The sequence below is a fragment of the Miniopterus schreibersii genome, assembly GCF_964146895.1.
Source record: "Miniopterus schreibersii genome assembly, chromosome: 21".
NCBI lineage: Eukaryota > Metazoa > Chordata > Mammalia > Chiroptera > Miniopteridae > Miniopterus > Miniopterus schreibersii.
In genome coordinates, this window is record NC_138123.1 from 16,627,963 (window position 1) to 16,649,508 (window position 21,546).

The 21,546-nt window shown below is 46.9% G+C and overlaps 1 protein-coding gene across 1 annotated transcript in view; it reads left to right on the top strand.

Moving 5' to 3' along the window:
• Positions 1-21,546, top strand: part of RYR2 (ryanodine receptor 2) — a 472,766-nt gene that overhangs the window by 389,080 nt on the left and 62,140 nt on the right. Inside the window, exons 75-82 of the mRNA XM_081124070.1 lie at positions 234-269; positions 983-1,095; positions 3,157-3,253; positions 4,936-5,039; positions 6,492-6,543; positions 9,056-9,106; positions 19,408-19,507; positions 21,025-21,104. Of these exons, the coding sequence (XP_080980196.1) occupies positions 234-269; positions 983-1,095; positions 3,157-3,253; positions 4,936-5,039; positions 6,492-6,543; positions 9,056-9,106; positions 19,408-19,507; positions 21,025-21,104 (633 nt within the window). The remainder of the gene's footprint in view (positions 1-233; positions 270-982; positions 1,096-3,156; positions 3,254-4,935; positions 5,040-6,491; positions 6,544-9,055; positions 9,107-19,407; positions 19,508-21,024; positions 21,105-21,546) is intronic.

The following is a 21,546-nucleotide window of genomic DNA, read 5'->3' on the forward strand; positions in this document are numbered from 1 at the left end:
TCACTCAGGGGCAGTTGTCACGAGTGTTCATTGATCCTGCAGAGAGAAGGGCCCCAAACCAAGCACTGCCAAGTTACAGAAGTTGCTTTGTTAAAATTTCTAAACCACTGTAGTCCAGACATCCCTAATGTTTCTTCAAGCATCACCACATTCATATTTTGACCGTTTACTGTAAAGGATAGTAAATTTAGCTTTATTTTTTTCAGCTAACATACCATTTTTATTTCTTCTAGAAATCTTCATGTATGCGTTGGAGATATTACAGTATGGGAAGTACAGTGTTCACTTGCCTAGAGATTACTGATTAACTTAGAATTATGTGTTGGGACTTTTCCCTCTAATACTTATAATTAATCTCTTTTTTTCTCTTGGAGTTCCAAACACCATTAGCTAAATAAATAACTCACTTGCATCATTTACTACAGCTTTGAAATTCCCATTTGTCCCTATCTAACAAAATAGTTATATATTTTAACAGTTTCGTGAAATTAAATCCTTTTATTTACTCCTAGTAACGTGCCCATGAAGCCAGGTCACCTCGTGTCCACCCTGTTATATTAAGGAACAGTAGGCTTTCCATTAGCATTTTCTTTAACTGCCTGTGTAAGTTTACTACTGTAACTCTTATGATAAAAGTAGTTAAAATGCTACATAAATAAAAATGCCTTAATTTTTTGTAGATGCAGAAAATATGTTTTAGAACCACAACCAAATTATGAAAAAGATGGAAACTGATATTTTATGGAGTGGTTTTACATCTCTTTGATTTTAGAGATGACATCACTTCTAAAAGACACACTATTGGGAAACTATTTTTTATTTTTGCTAAGAAAAATATGTAGCATTTTAAACTATTTTAAATTGAGGACATGGGTTCCATGATTTTAAGGTACTTTTGGAATTTAAATTGCAAAAGGTTTTAGCGGAAAGGCGTAGCTGTCAGTGCCGTGCCTGGGGCTTACCGTGTGCTGTGCGCCCGCAGGTGGAGCACCCGCAGAGGTCCAAGAAGGCCGTGTGGCACAAGCTGCTGTCCAAGCAGCGGAAGCGGGCGGTGGTGGCCTGCTTCCGAATGGCCCCGCTCTACAACCTGCCAAGGTCAGAACCCCGTTCGTGTCCGTAACGCTGAAAGCTGCCCTTCCCTAGTTAGTGATGGAGTCCAGCACCCACCTCAGCGTGGGTACGGCCGTGCCAGAGCAGACCAGAGGGCTCATTGCTCTTCTGTGTAGTAATCGACTTCGGTTTCCTCGTTGGCTGTCCTCAGAGGACTGTGGTCGGTGAGGCAGCTGTCAAATGGCTTTTACGTGGAGGCCGTGCCCACAGGTGAGGCGGGAGTCGCACGGCCTTGGCTGGAACCCCTGCGTCTCCGCTTTCGGCTGCGAGCGGCCCAGTGTCCTCTGACTTCCGTGTCGTTTTCTCTCTGGACCATGACAAGATTTGCCCCCAGACGTGTTCAGGCTCTTGAAAGGGCTGAGAGGTGCAGAGCGCTGAGGCGCGCTTGTTGGCAGAGCGTGACCTGGTGCCCTCCGGTCCCTCGGTGCCCGGGGTTCCTCTTCGGCCCCTTGCTGCTAAGAGACTCTCTCCCCTTCTCCAAATGTAGCATGAGGACATCATCACACATCTGGGGAACAGGCCCCGGTGCAGCGACCTCTCTTTTTTGGATCATCTCTGACCCAGCCCCTCCCCGCCCCCATGCCGGTCCAGCTCTTCCTCCCCTTACTCGGTCCCCACCTCTGCCTGGAGCACCCCCCACAGTGCCAGCTGCTTGTCTCTGACTCAGATTTGCGATTCTTTAGAGTCCTGTCCAGTTTTATACCCTCAGCACCCAGAACACTGACACTAAGAGAATAAATGAATGACTGAAACAGACAGGGAGTAAGCACAAGCAGAACAGCGTCACCTTCCCTGTCATCGAGGCCCTGGCTTCTTTGCCATCCCGTCGCAGCATAAAACCGTGCGCTGCTCCTGCGGGGCACCGTGCCCTCAGGTGGATCGTCCCGCTCAGACTGCTCCGTGGGGCCGAGCTCAGGCCTCATCGTGGTTTTCTCTGACCTGTTGCCTCACCCTGCCCGTTGCGCCACCTCCCGGCGCCCTGGCCTATGCTTCCTGCCCGCTGGGGGGCCCGGATTCTGAGCCGCTTCTTCATGTTGGAGCCTGCTGTCCACTCTCTCACATGCCATTTTCAAAATGATACCAGTTCCAGGGCTTCTCAAACCGGTGCTTCTAGCAAATACACTGAGGTACACGTGAGAAGGAGCCGAGCCTCCCCTGCGGAATCGGCGCAGCGAGGGCCAGCGCGGGTGCTGCTTGAGGCCACACTGTGCCTCTGGTGTCCTGTGGGCTTGGGCTCCCTGGTCACGCCTCTCAAGTACGGGAGTTCATGGTGGTTTCCAGTGGTCATGTCCTCTGCCCGCTTCACGGCCCTTCCGTAACCCCAGCCACACGTCCCAGCCTCCGTAGCCCCTCTTGGTGGCTGAGCTCAGCTTCCCATCCTGCCAGGGCGCTGGCTGATCTTAGCACCTCTGATGCTCCCCGAGGGCTCCCTTACGTGATCCATTCGCACGTCTCGTTCTCATTCTGGGACATTACCTACACCTCCTGCCTTCACGGTGGGCTCGCTGTCATCTTTCATTTCCTGGGCACCTGTCTCTCGTCAGTCTCCAGGGTGGAACCTTTGGGATGTGCTCACCTGTGCTCACCTGATACACTGGGTTCTGTCACCTGCGAGCTGGTGCCTGATGTTGGCTTGGACGCTGAGTAATTCCTCTGTTGAGAGTTACCGTGTGTCTATCCAGAGCCACTGTATGTCATAGTAGCTCCCACTGAATGAGCATCTACCCAGTGCTTTATATTTTTTATCCCATTGAAGTCCCACAAAACGGAAGTGTGTGAGGTTGTCCTAGTTATGAATCAGAAAAAGGAAAGTTGGGAACTTGGATAACTTGACCAGTGTCATGAACTTGGGAGCAGCTGAGCCAGGGTAGGGACCAGGTCAGCGTGATCCCAGAGCCGTGCGCTGTCCAGGCAGACGGCCCCAGCCACCACGGGACGTTTGTGTTTATTTAGCGCACAGATCCCGTGATAAAGCACCACCTAGTTAGTGCCTTTTTAATTTATTAAAAACCCAGCAGTGCACTTGAAATTGTGCTTCTCTTTCAGGCATCGGGCCGTCAATCTCTTTCTTCAGGGATATGAGAAGTCCTGGATTGAAACAGAAGAGCACTACTTTGAGGATAAACTGATAGAAGACTTAGCAGTATGTCTCCAGTGGGCGGTGAAGTGAGGGGCCGGGCCTAACGGTGTGAGCGGCGGCCACGCAGCACTGGGGGAGGCCTCGCCCCCCGTGTTGGCCGCAGGAAACTTCCTTCTCGGTGGTTAACGCGCTCAGTGCTTGGGGAGAGTTCAGAATTCAAGATCAATTATGCAGGTTTCTTACTTACTAAACTTTGAGAAGGAGGATTTTGTTATTCTTTTAAATTATCCTCAAAGCTCCTCAGGACCAGAATGAAACTATGAAAGCTGAACCCCAAAGTTACTCACCAAAAATAAGTGGAAGGTTAGCAAAAGTGAATGAGAAGTAGCTGGGTTTTGCTTGTTTGTTTTCAATCCTCACCGAGGATATTTTTTCATTGCTTTTCAGAGAGAGTGGAAGGGGGGAGAGGGAGAGAAACATCCATGTGAGAGAGACAGTGATTGGTTGCCTCCCACACCTGCCCCGACCTGGCCGAGCCTGAAACTCAGGTACATGCCCTTGGCCAAAATCGAACCCGAGACGCTTCAGTCCCTGGGCCGATGCTCCAACCACTGAACCAAACTGGCCAGGGCTGAAGTAGCTGGTTTTGAAAACATGCAGAGCTGAGAATGGTAGACAGGGCACAGGCAGGGCCTGAGTGAGGTCCGTGCTGTCGAAGGCGAGGGGTCCTCAGCCCTGGGAGGGGGCAGGGCTCGGGAGCACCGTTCACCTCCATAGGCCGGGGCCTGTTTAAGAACCTAACCAAAGCCATCTTCTCAGGACGAGTGGCGAACGTGCTCACCCACAGAATTTTGCAGACTAGTTAGAGGTTAAAGATTCTCAGGTTAAAACACTCTTGTCTAAAAGTTATTTCTTTGTCATAAATTATCAGGGATATAATGGATAAACTAATTCAATTCATGAAAGCTAATCCCAATTGGCCCCAGGTATTTTAATGAATTCAAATTGTCTCTATAATTAAAACAGCCATAGAATATTGGATCTATTGTAGAAATCTACCTGGTTTCTGCAACGTTAAACCTTAAAGCCAGGAAAGAACATTGTGTATTTACAGAGAAAACACCGGTGTGAGTGGGTAAGTCAATGAAAATATAAAATTCATTGTCATTCAGCAAAAAGTCAGGATTAATTAATTTTACAGTCAGTAAAAATGCTTAATAACTTTCCTCATGGTGAAAGTTCTATTAGTACAAACATTTTTTAAGTCTTAAAAGTAAATGAAAATGGTAAAAAATAACTGACACACACACACGGACACACTCACATGTACTCACACACACACATATACAAACACATTTAAGCATACATGCTCTCAGACACATGCACACACTCACGTAAGACTCACACATTCAAGCACACACACAGTCCCATGCACATGCAAACTCACACACACACGCACACATGCACACTCATGCACACAGTCACGCACACCCTCACATGCTCACACACCACGTGCACACTCGCACACACATTCATACAAACGCATGCTTAGGCACACATGCTCACACACGTGCGCGTGCACTCACACGCCCATGCACTCACACTCATGCACACACTCGCGCACACACTCGGCCACAGCAGAAGAGAGGGCTTTACTTGGAGTTGTTGTTCTTAGCCTGCATGTTGCTCCTGGATTTGATCGACCATTTTATTGAAATGTGAACTTAAAAATTTGACTCTTGTAGAAACCGGGGGCGGACCCTCCAGAGGAAGACGAGGGCACGAGGAGAGTTGATCCTCTGCATCAGCTCATCCTTCTGTTCAGCCGAACGGCCCTAACGGAGAAATGGTATGGCTGGGGGGCTCGCCCGAGCCAGGAGGGTGAGCGCAGAGCCGCTGCGCAGTGTGTGTGCGCCTTGGTGTCTGCCACCTGGCTGGTTGGAGAGGGACCGTGGCGGCTGGGCCAGGCTGGCACGCGCCCGCGGCCCGTGACTTTCAATGTCGCGCTGTAATGTCTGCTCTGGTTTCTCTTAGCAACTTTGTAATGAGCTGATGTAGTTGATTCTGAATCTTCTTTCAAAATGATTTTTCTCTTTATCACAAATAGCCTTTGTAAATAAAAGAGCTCACAGCAAATTTCAGAACCAGAAACAATGGAGACCAGTAGTGACAAGCTGTCCTGGCGGATAGTGGCGCCGTTGCGCAGGTCTTAGGAAACCTGAGGGGTGGGGAAGCCGCCATCTCAACTGGAAGTTTCTTCCAGGCCTGTTTAAGGGCACCCTCCACTGGTCTTGGCTCCTACAGTCTTGATCATATGAATTGACCGCAGCCGCAGAGGGCAAGCCTCTGTGGAGTTAATAAGAAGCGCTCTAGGGCCGATAAGATGTGCTCAGCTCCGGCGCCCACAGGCCGCTGTGGAGACGGCTCTTGCTGGGACGGCTCAGAGGCCGTAAACCTGGTGCCCACCTTCCTGCCTCCTGGAGGAGCCTCCTCTGCCAGGTCCCTCACGGTGTCTGCAGGACCCCGGGGACAGTTAGTTATCAGTCCCTCAGTCCTCGCAGTGTCCTGCGCGGCCATTCGGCCTCAGCGGGGGCCAGAATGATGCGTCCCTCTCCCTCTTGCCGCTGCGGCCGGTCCTTCTCTGGGACTTCTCTCTCCTGCTGTCTCCCCACCGACAGTCATCCCGTCCCTAAGCATACAGCAGCTCCGCCTGGCACTGTCGGGTAATGAGGCATTTCTCCTAAGTGAATTTTTCTGATGGCTGAAGTTAGAACTGCTAACATAACTCTGCACGTGAGTCATTTTTTTATGGAAGCCGTTCTTCATCGATTAATGGTTTCTACACTTCTTGAAAAAAAGATATAAACATGTTTAAACTTTTCTTAATTTTTAAGAATCACCATGATGATTTTGTAGCATCATAATTTGGGGAGTCTTTCCATCAAATGACAAATATCACTTCTGCTGTGAAAAGCCCCCACCTCACTTAAATTTACCTGTTCAGCGTTTATAGTTTCAAGAGAGTGAAAGTTACTGCTTTTGTATGTAAGTCCATAGACCCTTTATTTTGTGAGAAGGGGTCTCTCCTGGGAGGTGAGGTGGGACTGCAGTTCGGGAGGCCTGAGCTCTTTGCTTTCTGATGCTACAATATTTTTGAATGATTACTTTGCCTAAGTTTTGTGTTTATTTTATTTTAAAAAGTAACACTTGTTGAAAAATACAGGTTATTTTATAAGTGATGGTAATTCTGCATATGACTAGCCTTCTACTTGAAAACAATGTTTTTTCTTGTTTTCCATAGCAACCTGGAGGAAGACTATTTATACATGGCTTACGCAGATATTATGGCAAAGGTAAATACATGTCAGTCTTGGTTTGAAAGTGTGATTTTAAAAAGGGAAATCATTTCATCTGAAAAAGGATAAGACGGTATGTATACAATGCTGTTAAACCTTAGACTCTTGAGGTGCATTCACCCCAACTTTCCACTTGTTCCGCGAAGCTCAGTTCTAACTTCCTTGACAGGTAATCATTGATTTAAATGAATGAAATGTAATCACATTTAAATCAGTTTCCTCCTTTAACATTGGTTCATGGGGAGCTCACTAACTTTCCGCATGCATTCAGTCAACAAGTAGTCACTGGGCGTCAAGGTGTTGGAGACGACATGGTGAGTGAGGAGAGACTACACCCCACCGTCTTGGGGTTTTCTGTCTGATGGGAAGACGGTTTAAACAAATGACGGCAAAACGTGCAGGGCGCTCAGTGCTGGAGAAACCGGTTACCTAGCACATAATGCATTGCGCCCAGTCTAGGGTTTGAGGGGTCCTTGCCTGGGGAAGGGTGATGTGTCCCGAGTGTTTATGTCCTGCACGCCGCACAGCGGGAGGCGACTGAGGGGCTGGCCCTGGCCGAGGAGGCAGGGCTCCTGAGAGGCTTCTGCCCAAGCAGCTGGGGAGATGGCGGTGCCATGGGCACGGTGGTCACCCTGCAGAGGGCCAGCGTGAGAAGAGAGGCGGCCTCGGACCCAGCCTCTAAGGACATGGATGCTTACGGGATGGAGAGAGAAGGCGCTTAAGGGGTGGATAGAACAGGAGAGAACATTAAGCATGAGGGTACACAGGAGCTAATGGAGAAGACGTGGCCAGCGGGGTCTCATTCTGAGGTTTGAGCAGGAGAGAACCAGTTACCTGCTCGCCGTGTGCCCTCGGTGAGCGCAGCTGGCAGAACTGTGGAGAGGGCTTTGATGCACATGCTCCGGGGAAGAGAGCAGAAGTTCACCTGGGAGGAGGTGCGGCGTGTTTGTTTCCTTTTGTGCTTGCCTGTCAATCTAATGTCATTTATGGATTTCTGTTGAGTGTTATCAGGCATGCCTATATTTCGACAATGGTGTGCTTTCTAATTAAGCACAGGACGTCATTTCTCTGATTAGTGTCAGACCATTGCCCACGACCAACCTGTTTTCAAAGTTCAGCTCCATCATGTGGGTCAGATCCCTCTGTCCATGTGACCAGTTCCTTCAGCACTGAGCTCCGACTGGGAAGTGCTCCCGCGTGTCTAAGGGGCGGTGCTGGGACTGACCGCAGGCCTCGCAGGACGTGTCTGGGAGGCTGGCTTCATTTTCACAATCAGCACCCTGGCGCCTGAGCTTGCCAGTGGCCTGCCCAGGGCCTCCAAGCTCACCAGCAGTCATGTTGCATTCGCTGTGATTGTTTGTGCCTTGGGTCTTGAGACTTGAACTCAGTTCCAGATGTTGCCCTCATGTCTTCCTTCACCATTGTGGGACCTTTGGAAGGCATCATTTACTCTGATTAGGTTTCATTTACTCTGATTAGTTTTAAGTGTGGGAGCACAGAGTTGGGTTACTCACAGCTCTGGACTCATGACACACTCTCATGTTGGTCCATAGTGGCCTCATTTTATTTAGTCAGTCATTTCAGAAGCTTTCTTCCTGCCCTGGGTCTGGGCCACATAATGCTCCTAATGCCAAACCAGAGTGATAGTAGGTGGGGAGTTATTAAAAGCTTATTATTTTCCAGACACTTGCTCTTAAGTGGCAAACAATTGACACATATTAATTCATGTGATCTGCTCAAGACTTGGGTATCTTTTCTTATTCCCACCTGAAGTGTGAGGACACCAGACCAGAGAGGTCTAAACAGCAAGTGACTGGCCTAAACAGCAAGTGACTGGGCGCAGCGAGGCTGGAGCCAGGCGCTCTGCGTCCTGAAGCCTGTTGCCAACCTCACCGCTCGGCCTCCAAAAAGAACTTTAGCTGTGGGGGTAGACAGACGTGGGCATGGATAGCACAACGCCTATCTCATTTCTGGAGAAACAACTCAAAATACAGTAGTCATTCCTTTTTACATATAAAGAAGTATTAGCAGTTACATTTTCACTTTTTTCCCTTGGACAAAATACAATAAACAATGAACTTAAAAAGTGATGAGAAGTTTTATCTTAATTAACGGACACTGCTCTGTATTAATTTGAATTCATAGCTGTTGCGAGTTCCTGTGCAGTGCCTGGATCAGGGCATTGCGGTGGCGGCACCTCCGAGGGCACGTGACGCTCGCTGCCTAAGCTTGCGCTCGGCCTGAGTCACGAGTGGGCAGTGTGTGCAGCATGACGCTGGCCTCGCCATGCCTCATGGGACGTGCCGTGTGGGCAGTGAACACTCTGACTCTGTAAGAGCACAGGAAGGCCCTCTTTTAGGTCACGAGTCATTGACGATGGCACCTGGGGCTACTGTACGTGAGGTATCCGTGTATTTAAACAACGCGGATGACGCTCGGGCAGACGCTGCGGTGCGCTGTGCTAACTTCCTTCCTGGCTTTTGTCCCCTTCCACGGTGCCGTGCGCCAGAGTTGCCATGATGAGGAAGACGACGGTGAAGAGGAAGTGAAGAGTTTTGAAGTAAGAGGGGTCTTTCTGGATTGGCCTTGCTCCACGGGGAAGCCCTGTCTCATGGCTTATAACCGACACTTACGTTTCTCGCTTCATGGCTTACCCTGGCTTACTGTGCGGAGGAACTGCATGTGGGAGCCGGGTGGGCAGTGCGAGTCCTGCCGTTGCTGCAGTTAACTCCCGGGACCATACGATAGTTAAGCCATCAGACGCCCATATGTACAGGATGAGTGCTCCTGAGACCCACAGAGGTGGCTTCAAATTGTCTCATCTCGGTGAATGTCGTGACCTAAAATTTCCAACAGGCTCATGAGGAAAATACTCACTGAAGAGCAACATGATATTGAGTTTTAATTGAAGCCTTTTTTTGATTTTCCTTTGGAATTGAAGTCAGAGGTTTGCCCCCTGTGACTCCTTCCCTGTTCGGTCTCTCATTCCTGCACATATGGGGCGGTGCGCACACGGTGCAGTCGGCTTGCATGAGGCAGGAGTGCCGTCTCCTAGGACCACCTTCTAGCTTATGCTTATTTTCTCAAACCTTTCAGGTTTTAAATATCCGCATAATTTGAGATACTGCTCAACGTTAACTAGCCAGAAGGAAAGGAAATGTTACTCCCGCCTTTCCTTAGACCATACTTTTGCTTTTTATGAGAAAAACTAGGTGTTTGTTAGCTACCACTCGCCTTATTTATTGTTTTCTTTATTTGCTTGTTTTTAGAATTTTCAAAAAGAAATTAAGTGGAAGGGCATAGATTAGATTCTTTTTAATTTTGCTGTTGACTTACATGTCTGGACTCTGAGCTAGAAGTCTGGAAGTACAGTCGGACCCCGCAGTGAGTCCTTAGTCACAGTGCACCCACGAGAGGGTGTCGGGGGGGCGAACAGAGTGCCTCTCGGGAGCAGTGACTGAGCATCTCCGCTGCATCGAAGTCCCTGTGTAAGAAACACAAAGCAAGCAATTGAGAATCACCTGTGACTGTCGCTGGCCGTGGAAGATGCCCTGAGGCTCATTTCCATTATGGCACTATGATCTTTTCTAATGTATGTGTATTCTGTTCTCAAGTCCATCTTTCCTGATAAGAAACTGAGGTAAATTAGAATGGGTTGTAAGCAGCAAGTAGCATTTTCTGAAAGTGTAACCTCTTGTGCTCTACCAGCTGTCTTTAGAGCGATTGTTTATTGCCGTTTTGCTTCTGTCCTTACCCTTCCTAAGGTCACAGGATCCCAGCGCAGCAAGGTAAACTGTGTATGTGTGTGTATTTGTCTGGGTCTGAGTTTTGGTTTCTGTGACATTTACCTTTTTGTTAGACCCAACATTTCAGATTCTTTTGTAACATAAGGCCTTCCAGTGCTTCTAGAAGTGTCTAGCTCCAGTGCAGTTGGTCTCTTCGGTATCCCTTCCTTGACAGGCTTATTCTTCTTGCAGTTTCAGTAGCTTATCACTTCAAATTTACGTTACATGGTAGCTGGGATAGAGGAGCCCAGCCCTGAACTGTTGGCAGGGTCTTCACAGGGCCTGTGCCTCTTGATACTGTTTTATAGCAGCCTCGTCACATGAAAACAGATGCGATAAATGGCATTCCTGGGGACAATGGAAATAAGTCTGCTTTTCCAGTGTGCTGGTGCCGGAGATGATAGTCCACAATTTCAACGCTGATTTCAGCATTTCAGTCTAGGGAGGATTATTTCTACCTCTTAATATCTTGAAGAGCTAAGTGCTTGTAACATTTGCTAAGAGAAAACATTTTGATCTAGAATTACAAAAATAATTTGAGATTTAAAAATGAGGCATCATAAGGAAAATTTCTGTGAGGAATAAAGTAAAGCTCAAGAAATGTGGAAAACAGGGTGGGGACCAAAATGCCAAGGGTTTGCCGGCCCATTTCTTCCGCAATCACATGTACATTTTACTCGTATGATCCTGTTGAACTTGCCCAGTTGAACTTGATAGTTTACTCCCCTGCTTCATCTAGAATACTGTTTCTACAGCTACCTATCTAACAATTCACTGAATATGTAGTTCATTATATATATAAGCTTTTTTAGATTTGAGTCTACTGCAATATTAAAACTAAAAAATACAGGTGAGCCTGGTCGGTGTGGCTCAGTAGTTGAGCGTCAACCCATGAACAGAGGTCCCTGGTTCGATTCCCGGTCAGGACGAATGCCAGGGTTGTGGGCTCGATCCCCAGCAGGGGCGTGCAGGAGGCACCTGATCGAGGCCTCTCATCGATGTTTTTACCTCTCTCCCTCTCCCTTCCTGTCTCTCTAAAATCAATTAAAAAAATTTTTTTTAAAAGACAGTTAAATCTTATAAAGAGGTTAAAATTGACTGGGAAGAAACATTTGGCAGTTACTGGAATGTTCATCACTGCGGTTGGATGCTTTATTTAGTTTGGAATGTTTTATAAACCAAAGCAAATAATAATAAATAATAAACGATGATGTTTAAAGTCAAATAACTTCATATCTCTGAGCATGTTGGGTTTTGCCCACCGAGATCATGAGGAGCTTTGGTACTAGAGTGGACCACGTTTTCAACTATGATTTTGCAAAATACAGAGAACCGTTCTCTAGATGGTTATTCTTGTCCATTCTCTAGGACCTGAGGCAGTGAGATGAAGCAATAATGTGGTGAAAGTGTTTCTGTGGAACATTAGGGAGCCATAAGGCAGATTTATTACTTACCGAAGGGCCTAAATTAATGACAGTGGGGCCTTGCGGAAGCCGGAGGGATGGAGCATTAACCTGCCTTCGAGAACATTTTTCTCGAACATTTTTCTCGAACATAGGGCAAGTTGCACATCCTTTGGCAGATGCCCGATTTCTCATTTGCGCTGAGTTTTCTGATGAGTCCCTGAGGTCCTGTTACTCTGCACTGTTGATTACAGAGAGTTCTTGTGTCTTAAACACTAAATTGTCTGTGGCAGAGTTTACGTTCGGTGATAAAAACAGGAGACTAACTCCATGGTCTCCCCGGGCCTTGGAAACAGTGAGACATCGTTCCTGTTGAGGCACCCGGCTCGCAGCCACCCCGGGCACCGTTAAGTAGGGAAGGGCCGATTTAGGTTCAAACGGTCTCACAGACTGACGTTCCGTAGCTCCACCCAGGGATAACAGCCCTTTTATCTGCCTCTCCAATGATCTAAATTTGAATAGAATCCTTTATTTTTAATACATTCTGCAAGAATAAAGTGGCTGTAAGATGTACCCTAATAGCTACACAAATTGATCTTTGAATGGGTTTCTTTCTTTCCTAGGGACACAGCAGTCTGAATTAGAAGGCTTCCTGAATCTAACAAAAAAATTAACTCTTAAATATAAAACACTGAAGACATAGCTATGTATATAAAATACTGAACAAATTATTTCTCCTCTCAAGAGAATGCACAATTTTTAATTGCTGCTGTGCAAGCTCTGTGGGGAAGGGGGAGGAATTGTGATGGCCAGTGTTCTCTAGTACTCATGCCTGTCACTGCCACCGGCCAGCTGCATTTTTATATAACGAAATTGTTAATTGCAAGTAAAGCCCTCATGTTGTAGCCCAGGTTCCCTAGGAAGCAGAGTGAAGAGATTATGTGCTAACACTTCACTGGGCTTGGGGTCTTGCAGTCCCAGGGAGTGTGAGTGAGCGGAGGTGCCCCACACCGGGAAGGACAGAGAGACACAGGCAGTGCACCTGGGCTGGCCACGGCCGCTCGTCGGTTGCGGGCTGCCCCCGGCAGACCCTGTGCGCCCGGGAGGGCGGGCGAGCGCTGCATCTGCGGCCCGCCCCACCCCCTACCTCCAAGGAGTCACAGGGAGTCAGTTTCTTCCTGCGTCCTGCTGGTATTAACCAGCCTTCCCGCGCAACCCCTGGGAGGCCAGAGCCCGCTTGGGTCCGGCCTGCGGAGGGGGGGGAATTGTAGTTTCTCCAAGTGCATCAGTGGGGGCTTCTTAGTGAGTAGTGGTGTGGCGCCGGCCAACTCTCATAGCCACAGTGATGCTCTGAGTCATTTCTAGGGCCCCTCTTGCTCAGAAGCAAGGCAGGTTGCCAAGGCTTGGAGAGAAGGGGGCTGGTCCTGGGATGAGGAAAGTTCCCAGCAAGCACAGCCCTGTGTCCCAGATGGCAGTGTGTGCCTGTGTGTGGACCCAGAGGGCAAACTCTATAGCGGGCATACATTTGAACATGCAGCTGTGCACACTTGACGTGCACAGTAATCTGACTTCAATGTGCTTTTGTTTTTAAAATAACCCCAGTGGAAGCTTATGCTTGACCGTAGCATATACAGTAAGTGGGATGCAGGGAGACATGAAGAGGGCAGGAGATGGGCCACCTGTTCTTGAATCCCAGCTCCAGCACCTAACTGTGATCTTAAGCCTCAGTTGTCCTGTCTGTAAAATGGGGCTAATTATAGTACCTACTTTGGAGGATTGTGATGATGATTAACTTAGTTAATGCAGGTGAGGCGCCAGGGCATTGCCGAGCTCTCGGTGTATTTGCCATTGTTACCTTCGGTCAGCTGCACTTCCCTACGGAGGGCAAGATCCGGAGGTCACGGAGCACCAGCAGGGTGGCGAGCACAGCACTGCCCGGGCGGGAGCGGCTCCCCCAGTGCTGGCTTGGGACCTGCAGCAGGTCACATTTAATTGCTCCGCACCTCACCTTCTACTGTGAGCTGAGAGCCTTGAACAGGATAGCCTCAGGGTCATGATCACCTTTAAAATGATCTGATTTGCTGTGAAAGAAGCAGCTCTTTTCATTTTCACGGAAATTTCGTAATTCTTCTAAATGCTTAAATACTGCTAGAAGCATATGCATTTTCTTTAGTTTTCTTCTGTTCTTTGGCGGAGTGTTGAGGAAGAAAATAAACCCCTTGTTTCTGTAGAATAGGAATGTCACAGTAAATGTTTATAGAAAATAAGGTCTAGCTTCTGTACATATATATGTATCTCTGCCTTTTCCTAATTTGGGACTTATAATATTACACAATTATACACAATGCAGTCAGATGAAGGGGAGACGTGTCGAGGGAAGAAAGGGTTTAGGGACATGAAGTGGAGCCTTCCAGGAGGGAGGCTCAGCCGGAAACCCGCACCAGTCCTGCTGATGCGTGCAGATTGCTCGCACTACTGATTCCCAGTTTTCCAGGAGCCAACTTGAAGGCACAGACCTTTAATAGTTTACTGTATTAGTAAAATGAAGACAGTCTTCTTGTTTGGGAGAAACAAAAATTTCTGAAATTTCTGAAGCATTTTTCCCTGAAGATCTTTGTAAAGAGGACAATACATTATGTAATTAAAAGGTCCTTAGCAATTCAGTGAAAGTAATTTTTACTGGATTTTTTTTTTTTTGAAAATCAGGTTTTGTTTTTATATGAACAGAAGTAGACCATCTAGAGAATTTATTTGAGAATTTATACAATAAAGTTTATCAGAAGATGGCCTGGCATTGGACGAATACAAATGCCTGAGGATGGGGGACTGTGTATTCTTAGGACAGTCTCCAGGGAAGTCCTTCCCTCAGCTAAGCAGGGACACATGCCGGGAGTCGGAGACTGAACCCAGTCCTTGGACTGTAGCTGGTTCTCAAGGTGATCTGGGGTAGGATTAATACACCATTTGTAAAAACCAGAATTATAAACTTTGGAAGTACTGGCACTGGGAGATCTCTGAGTCCAAGTAATGAGTTGTTATGATCTATCCATGATAAACTGTACTCTAACTTTGCCTTTTCCCACTAACTAGCCGACCTTCTGGCACCTTTGTGATCTAACCAACCACTTCCGTGGGTAGAGGTTAGCAGTCTCCTCATTGCTCGTACACTCTCCTTGGTCAGGCTGCAGTAGTGGGACTCACAGCCCTTCCTTTCTGTGTTCAAGGCAGTATCCGGTGCTTTTAAAGCTTAAAGAACAAACAAGTAAATGAAGGCTGTTATAAGCCAACGTTGAGCTCAGGATAAACCACATTCCCTCTAACGATACGTCCATCTAACTTTGCTAATTTGATAACCTCTGGTTTTAATGAAGCCACTTGTGGTGTGGTATGAATTTTGTCATCAGGACCCTAACATAGAAAATTGCTTCTACTCAGCGGGACGCTATCACTTCAGCATAGTATTTAGTTCTAAACATATTGAGTCCAGGGGAAACAATTTTCCAACCAAAATGCAACTAAGTGAGGCACAGGAGGAAGTAAGCCCTGAGGTCACCTCCACAGCACCTCAAACATTAGTCAAACTGCATCTCTCTTATATAGTGTTTTTGTTGTCTCTGGGAAGATATTGTTAGTAAAACTTTGGCATTTAAACAAAGTTCGCTTTGTGGAAAATCACACTTTTTCTCTTTTATTTATTTATTTTAAAGAGAGAGCACTAGCAACTATGCTCCTCTTATAAAAATAGAATCTGGAAGGTGATATGCTGTTTGATAGTTCAGCCACAGAGAGAATTAAATGAGCTAAAGACTGTAATTTGAGAATTTTGGGGTATAACTCTAGACTTCTCTGACTATGTACTGAGAGTAAGCCAGATAATTTTTTTCACATTTATGGCTTTGTAACTCTTCCAATGAAAAGTTAACATTTGTAAAATTTTACATTAATTGTACATAGGACATCATATCACATTATTTAGCCCTTCATTCACTCACATTTTCTTGAATATTTATTGTGTGCAGGTAATTGCACTGGATGCACAGTGCATATGTACTGGCATCATGGTACAAACAACAAATAAACAAAGCAGCTATGGCCACTTTCCTCAAGGTGTTCCACATCTTGAAATTTCACATGCATTCATTTAATTTTTAAAAAATCAAGTTTAAATCTTAAAGATTTGGGGAACCTCTATTATTAAACAAGGTTATAATTTTGTAAGTGTCTTCTTAGCACTGAGTCAGCTCTATAGGATGTAGCCAGCCTACAGCCTCAGAAGCTGGGACAGAGAACAGAGTTCAGTGAAGTGGAGAAGGCGCCCTTGCGTATGCTTTTCTTTCCCGTAGTCTCTGTTGGCCTGTTTGTGTTATAAACAAAATTATTGGCCCCACTTCACTGCCTTTCATCTTTGTCCTCATAGTTATCTAGTTGAATCATCTATATTTCAATCTTTTTTTTCCTTATAATATTGAGGGTCAACATTACCTTGTAGGTTATGACTAAATTTAAGATGCCAGATAAGACTATTTAATGTTAATGTGTAATTGGGAAATATTTATAACATTAACTGATGAGAAGTATTTTTAAAGTGAGCTCAGCTCCTGGACGTCCACATGCATTATAACTAGCTCCCACATTCGTTGTAGGAGAGCCTGAGAACCTTGCCAGCAGTTGCTGTAGGGTAGGAAAGGCAAAGAAAAGAGACGCAGGCCATGGGGCTTGTGTGGCCTCGCCTGTGGTGCGCACGTTGCCCGGATGCCCCCCGAGCATCCTGAAGGTCGTTCAGCCTCAGTGTGAATGATTTTGCTGTCATCAGGCTGCCCTGGTTTAAAATTCCTGTTCGTCTCCATTGTGGGGATAGATGATTTTCTCCATCGAGTAGCGAGGGACGGTTGTAATTGATTCTTTTTGTTGCAGCGATTTTTTTCTCATATAAAGAAGTTGTTGAAGAACAGAATGGGAGGTTTTCTTGAGGCCCGCCCCTTTCCCCCATCAGTGCTGAAAGTGTGAGCTCTGTCAGACCGAGGGGGAGGATATTAGCAACTTTATGACAGGCTGCAGTTATTCTAAAGCAAACCACGATGCTGAGTTCTCCATTCACCCTGTGATGTGATCGTGGTCTGATTTATGAACCCCTTGACCTTGAAAAGACCCATAACAATCTTGTAGGAAAACAGCTAATACTCTTGGGAGTGGAACTGTTTGTATGACAGAAAATTCAAACTGGGGCTGCTCTTTTCCTTACCCCGCTTAACCTTTCCTTGTAACCTTGGAATAATTTAAAGACTAAACAGCAGGTTGAAGGGATAATGTTAATTTAAGGCCCTTTGGCAGTTTTAGGCAGAACCTGGGGTGGGGCGGGAATCCTACCTTTAAAAAGGTACTTTGGAGTGGATTTCCCTAAGTGAGATAGTTTTAAAAGATTATCTCCAATTTGCTTAAAGAAGCAAATCTGCAGTAAATTTGAAATGAAAGTATTCTTTTCTTTACACCTAACCTATCATTTTATTGTCTGAAAACTTCTGGTCTAGCTGTGAGGGTTTTATTTTTTATATTGTGATAGAATTTCCGACAACAAGATTAAAGTATATACTGAGAAGCATTTGTCAAAGGGCCAAGCACCTGAAAGAATGATGTTGAAGATCTTGAGAAGAGAGAGCCCCTAACCCAGCCCACTGGGGGGATTTGGGGAGGCCGCCCTGACCCCTCGGTGACGTATGACCCCTCCTGCCTCTGGGTTCAATATTTGTTTTCAAATGAGTGTCCTCATCACCCCTGAAATAGTTACTATTATAGAAATTAGATGCTGTAGAAGAACGATGAGAGTGATCTTTGCCCAGAGTTTATTTTTTAAAGAAGACAACTTGACCTCGTTTCTTGACCCTCCTGCACCTCTCCGTCCCACGTGACTTAAGTTACTGGAAAGGACCCTGGGCCTTGGGTGCCCTGTGCGAGCTGGTGGTCTGGCAGGTCTTCGGGCCGCTCTGCCTACTCTGGAAGCAGATTGGCGAAGGTTGCCGTTGGGTTTTGTTCTCCCTCGAGAATCTTTGGTGTGCTGTCTTTCCTTGGGTGTCCTCATGACTGTCTCTATGTTCTGCTGGTCAATAAAGAGCCGACCTCTTTCACGCCCTCGCCTCTGCCTTGACGACAGGGACAGAGCGGTTCCTAAGCCCATGGCTTCTTGCCGCCGTCTTACCGGAGCTCACGGGAGCCGTGGGCGCCGGGAGCGGCTGGGGGCAGCAGGTGGCCGGGCCTGGAGGGAGCGGGCGCGGCCGCCGGGGGCTCCTCCCCGTCCTGCGGCTGGCGCGCGGCCTGTGGTTTCGTGTCCGTGTGGTTTCGTTTCTGTTCTGTTTCTTCACAGGAAGAGGTTTAAACATGAAGGCGAACCTTCTAGGTGTCAGCATGGCTACCACAGAGCAAAGCTGCCTTTTTTTCTGTTCTCTGCTTCCATTCGGGCCTGTCACATAACTTAAGAAACAGTAAAACTTCACCGCAGGAGCTCTAACCGTAGTGTGAAAACCCCTGATCGATTTTGTTTTCGCAGCACGATATTATCAAAGATTTAAGAAACCCTTTTGCCAGCATCGGCGAGAACTCTCTGGTAACGGCGTTGTCTGTGTCGGTTGCTTTGGTTCAAAGGTTTCCTTTTCGTTTGTTTGAGCCCATTCGCCCCCTTTCAGTTTACTTTGGTTTTCATACTCTGTAAGCAGCAAGCCTTCATTTTTCAAACCTCTTCCATCTTCCAGTGTCTGTTTCCGTACTTTGGATGGAAAGTTTATGGCAGCAAAGTGGCCCCTTGCTGCGGCTCCTGCTCTGCGGTCACCTTGTTTTGGCCGTTGTGCTCACGGACATGACGCTGACATGTCCCATGACTGAGCTTCCCCGCGCCACCGCGGGCTCGCTGTCACAGGGCTCTATGCAACTGCATTCTGCGACTTGTGCTGCTTCGTCCCGTCTCGGTTCTCCAGCGAGCTGACAGCTCAAGTGGACGCTCCTTCCGGCCTGGAACCTGCTGTGCCTTTATATTTTCTCTTTATTTTTTCTTCTTTATGTTTTCGGTGGTAGTTTGAGTGGAACAGAGCAAACTCCAGCCATTGCCTCAGCAGCACCATGCAGTGTGTTTGTTGCCGCCAGAGAGTACAAAATATAAAGGCACATGGCTTCTTTATTCCTTGGGGCACTGGGGAGATCTGTCTCATAAGTCCGCTACTTAGTGGAAGCCCACTTTTTATCCATATCAGCTTTCAATTTTGCTTAAACTCCAACCCGTCTCAGCCAGCGTTTCTCGGTCACTCAGTGATACCTTGCCACTCGAGCCATTTGCTGAGCAGTATCAAGTTATGGCCATGACACGGAGACTGTTCAAAACGGGACAAACATGCACAAATGTACAATTCAGAACGTGCAAGTTTCGATGGCGACGTGCAGCCACTTCGAAACTATGCTGCAGGCTTGGGACTGATCAAGTCATTAAAATTGAACAAGTCCATCCTGATAAACAGTTGAAATAAAACCGAGTCCAATATGTGAACCTCTGTATAATAACAATGTTGGTGTTGAAATGGTCCATAATGTTGTCATAGAGCCCATACATGGAGAGGTGACTAAAATGTGGTTTTAGACAGCTGCCCTGCTGACTGACCGCCACAACTTAAATGGTTGGGATTTGTGTTCAGGAAAAAGAAATGGAGAAGCAAAAGCTTCTGTACCAGCAAGCCCGGCTGCACGAGCGCGGCGCCGCCGAGATGGTGCTGCAGACCATCAGCGCCAGCAAAGGTGAGCCCGCGAGGCCTCGCTGCACCGCCTCCCCATCTCCCCTCCCCGCACCGCCCCTCCCCGCACCGCCCCTCCCCCATCTCCCCTCCCCCATCTCCCCTCCCCCATCTCCCCTCCCCCATCTCCCCTCCCCGCACCGCCCCTCCCCCCATCTCCCCTCCCCCATCTCCCCTCCCGCATCTCCCCTCCCCCTCCATCTCCCCTCCCCCTCCATCTCCCCTCCCCCTCCATCTCCCCTCCCCCTCCATCTCCCCTCCCCTCCCCCTCCATCTCCCCTCCCCCTCCATCTCCCCTTCCCCCATCTCCCCTTCCCCTTCCCCCACGGCCCCTTCCCCCATCTCCCCTTCCCCTTCCCCCACGGCCCCTTCTCCCATCTCTTCTTCCTGCATCTCCCCTTCAAGCATCTCCCCTCCCCGCCCCAGGGCTTCCTGAGGCAATTCCACCAACTTACCTAGTCCCAAATTTCTGGGTCAAGACCAGGTCAGTGACTTAACAAATGTGAGATGAGCCCTCATTTACTCAGTGCAGTTGTGACTCTTTTCAGAGTCTTATTTAAAGATTTGTTTCATTTCTGCTTAAGAAGTCTTGTCTTGGAATGTCTGTTGTGACATGCTCTAGGGAGCTGCACAGCTGTGCAGTCTCTGTCACAGCTGCAGGAAAGCAGCTAGGGACACTACATAAGCAAACAGTGCGGCTTTGTTTCAATAAACCTTTATTTACAAAACCATGACAAAGCTGCATTTGGCCCTTAGGCCACAGTTTGCAGACCCTTGATACAAATGTAGACTTTGAAAGCGAGTCCTTTTTAACAAAGTAAAAGTAGTATATTTTTTAGTAGCCAGCCATTTGAGGATGATTTTTCTTACATTAGTAATATTTTCTTTTTGAAAACATTTTTGCTATAATTTGTAATGGAATGGAAAATTAATGGCGGTGCACTCTGTAAATAGGAGATTATGTCTAAGATAAACAGAAGTGGGTAACCTAAAATATACCAAAAGAATAGTCAACTAGTTGAGTTTAAAATTTTGCCATTATTGTTTTAATAACAAAAATTTTGACTAGTCACCCTCATAAAGCAAAACTATAACATATTAGGGTAAAAGTGATGAAATGATAAAAGTTGCTGAAACATAATATTGTTGAGGGAGGTGGGAGGGAAGTTTTCCTTAAGAAAAATTTTAAGTGGCTTATATTAATCCCAACATTATTTTAATACGCATAGTTTAGAATTTTAATCATTTTAGGTCTTCGTTTTTCAAAATCAGTTGTTTCGTCACATTTTTTTTGTCCTCCTATGGTATCAGCTTTGTCTGTATTACACAGAATTTGGAAAAGCACTGATGGCATAATATGCATCATCACTTGTTAAATATTTTTTGGTGTATAAGTCAGTCCCCTCCACATTATAGAGATTTGGAGGGGTGGTAATAATTTTAAAAGTGCACATTTTGAGGTAGAACAGGTTGTTGCAGCAGGTGAAGTGACTTAAGGAACTCTGTTTCTATATTTTGAAGGTGAAACGGGCCCAATGGTGGCTGCCACTCTGAAACTCGGGATTGCCGTCTTGAACGGCGGGAACTCCACGGTGCAGCAGGTGAGGCCTTCAGCCGCTCACACTCACTTTGCAAACAAGGACCATTAGTCCTCCTGTTGACTGCATCAGTCATCCTACAAGCACTATCAATTGTACAGTGTTTCATTTTCTATTTAAATGTGTCTTTATTTTATGGTCATCGTGTCTCAGCATCCAAATATCCTCTAGGTACACTAAACTGCCCACGTGGGCACTAACTCCTGTAGAGTCTTAAGTCACAGTGTGTGGTGTCACCTGGCTGCGTTTCACACGACCGAGTCAGCACTATGGCTGGTCTATTTCACAGTGAGAAACTGGTTCTGACCTGGGCTTTGCTGGGTAACGTGTTTTCTCATGTTACGGCTCCTGTAAAGTGATTCTGCTAAGTGATTCTGGATTTTGCTATGTATTTGGTATGAAGCCTGCTCCTAGGTTAACATGGAAACAGGACGCTCTGTCAAGA